At 42.1% G+C, this 1481-nt stretch overlaps 1 protein-coding gene across 1 annotated transcript in view; it reads right to left on the bottom strand.

Moving 5' to 3' along the window:
* Window positions 1–827: 827 nt before the first annotated feature.
* Window positions 828–1481, bottom strand: part of LOC101846466 (putative protein TPRXL) — a gene marked incomplete in the record, with an annotated part of 15498 nt that continues 14844 nt past the window's right edge. The window contains 1 exon segment of the mRNA XM_013089030.2: window positions 828–1311. Within this exon segment, the coding sequence (XP_012944484.1) occupies window positions 1206–1311 (106 nt within the window).

Below are 1481 nucleotides of genomic sequence, written 5' to 3'. Positions count from 1 at the left end.
TTCCCTCCCTCCTCCCTTCCAACCCAATCTCCCACAAATTAATAAAAATAACAACAACAAAACAAAAACAACAAAACAAACAAACAAAAACCAAAAAAAAAACCCCAAAACAAAAGACACCAGCACAATGTTTGGATTTCTTTGATCAAATAAGATTGTGACCAGCGAATGTATGTGGGCTCGTCTTTTCAACCGGCAGAGAGTGTTCTATAAATGGTCGCTTTTAAGGACAAGCGGGCTAACCCAGATTTCGGGGGTTTCCAGAAATCTTGATTTACACCAAAAGTGGGCATTGTCTTACCTATAGGAGGAGAAGTTTGGTTTCATTGGTGTGTATATTTGTTTGTTTATAGAGAAAACTCTCCTTGTCTTTTAAAGAAACTGAACAAGGGGCAAAAAACTTTACCTTCGATTTTCTCAAAACAGCATTTTTCGGGATAGCCCTCTTGTGCTTAAAAACGACCAAATATACGTTAGGTTGGCAAAAACCTTTATGGGGTGGGACAGTTGAGAGACGGAGGGGGAGGGGGAGAGGGAGGGTCTCAGCTACAATATCATCACCCCTCTCAACCATCTCTCGAATCATGAGACTGGAACACCCCCCCCCCCACCTTTAGCTTCCATCCAAACCTCGAAAAACAGATCATGACCCTTGACCCCCAATTCCCCACCATCTGATTCTGGTCCCAGAAAACGGACAACAAAAGTTTCCCCACACATATAGACAAACAGTCGATACCCCATGGAATGTCCATCAGTTCAAGCTACTACTACAACACCACACTTGGCGCCATGGCGAAGATGATAATAATAATAAATTGCATTTATATAGCGCATTTCCACAAAGAAGTGCTCAATGCGCTGTACAACAATACAAAGCTCCTATAATAATCCTCTTTCTCTCTCACTCTGTCTCTGTCTCTATCGTTATGATAACAATATAACGATGATGACGATGATGCAGCTGAAGAACTTGACAAAAGATGATGGCAAACATGATGACGATCTTAAACAGCGGCATTTTCGATCCAGTCTTTCCGTCTGTTCAACTCGTTAGTTCAACTGTGTGTGTATCTGCTGGACTGTCTGTCTGTTCAACTGTCTGTTCAACTGTATGTGTGTCTGTTGTACCTTGTACTGTCTGTCTGTTCAACTGTGTGTGTGTGTCTGTTGTACTGTCTGTCCGTTCAGCGATCTGTCCTATCCTACTGCTTCCATCCGTGTGCCTTGTGACCAAACATGAAGCACAACTTCTTGGGGAACCTTTCGTTCTTGGGTACGAAGGCGAAGTACCCGGCGGAACGACAGAACCTGGAGATAAACGAGATGTGTGAGACTACTACTACTACTACTACTACTACTACTACTACTACTACTACTACTACTACTACAACTACAACTACTACTACTACTACTACAACAACAACAACTACTACTACTACTACTACTACTACTACTACTACTACTACTACTACTACTAC

This window comes from Aplysia californica, unplaced genomic scaffold (genome assembly GCF_000002075.1).
Source record: "Aplysia californica isolate F4 #8 unplaced genomic scaffold, AplCal3.0 scaffold00861, whole genome shotgun sequence".
Taxonomy (NCBI): domain Eukaryota; kingdom Metazoa; phylum Mollusca; class Gastropoda; order Aplysiida; family Aplysiidae; genus Aplysia; species Aplysia californica.
This window is presented reverse-complemented; position numbering and strand designations above follow the sequence as displayed.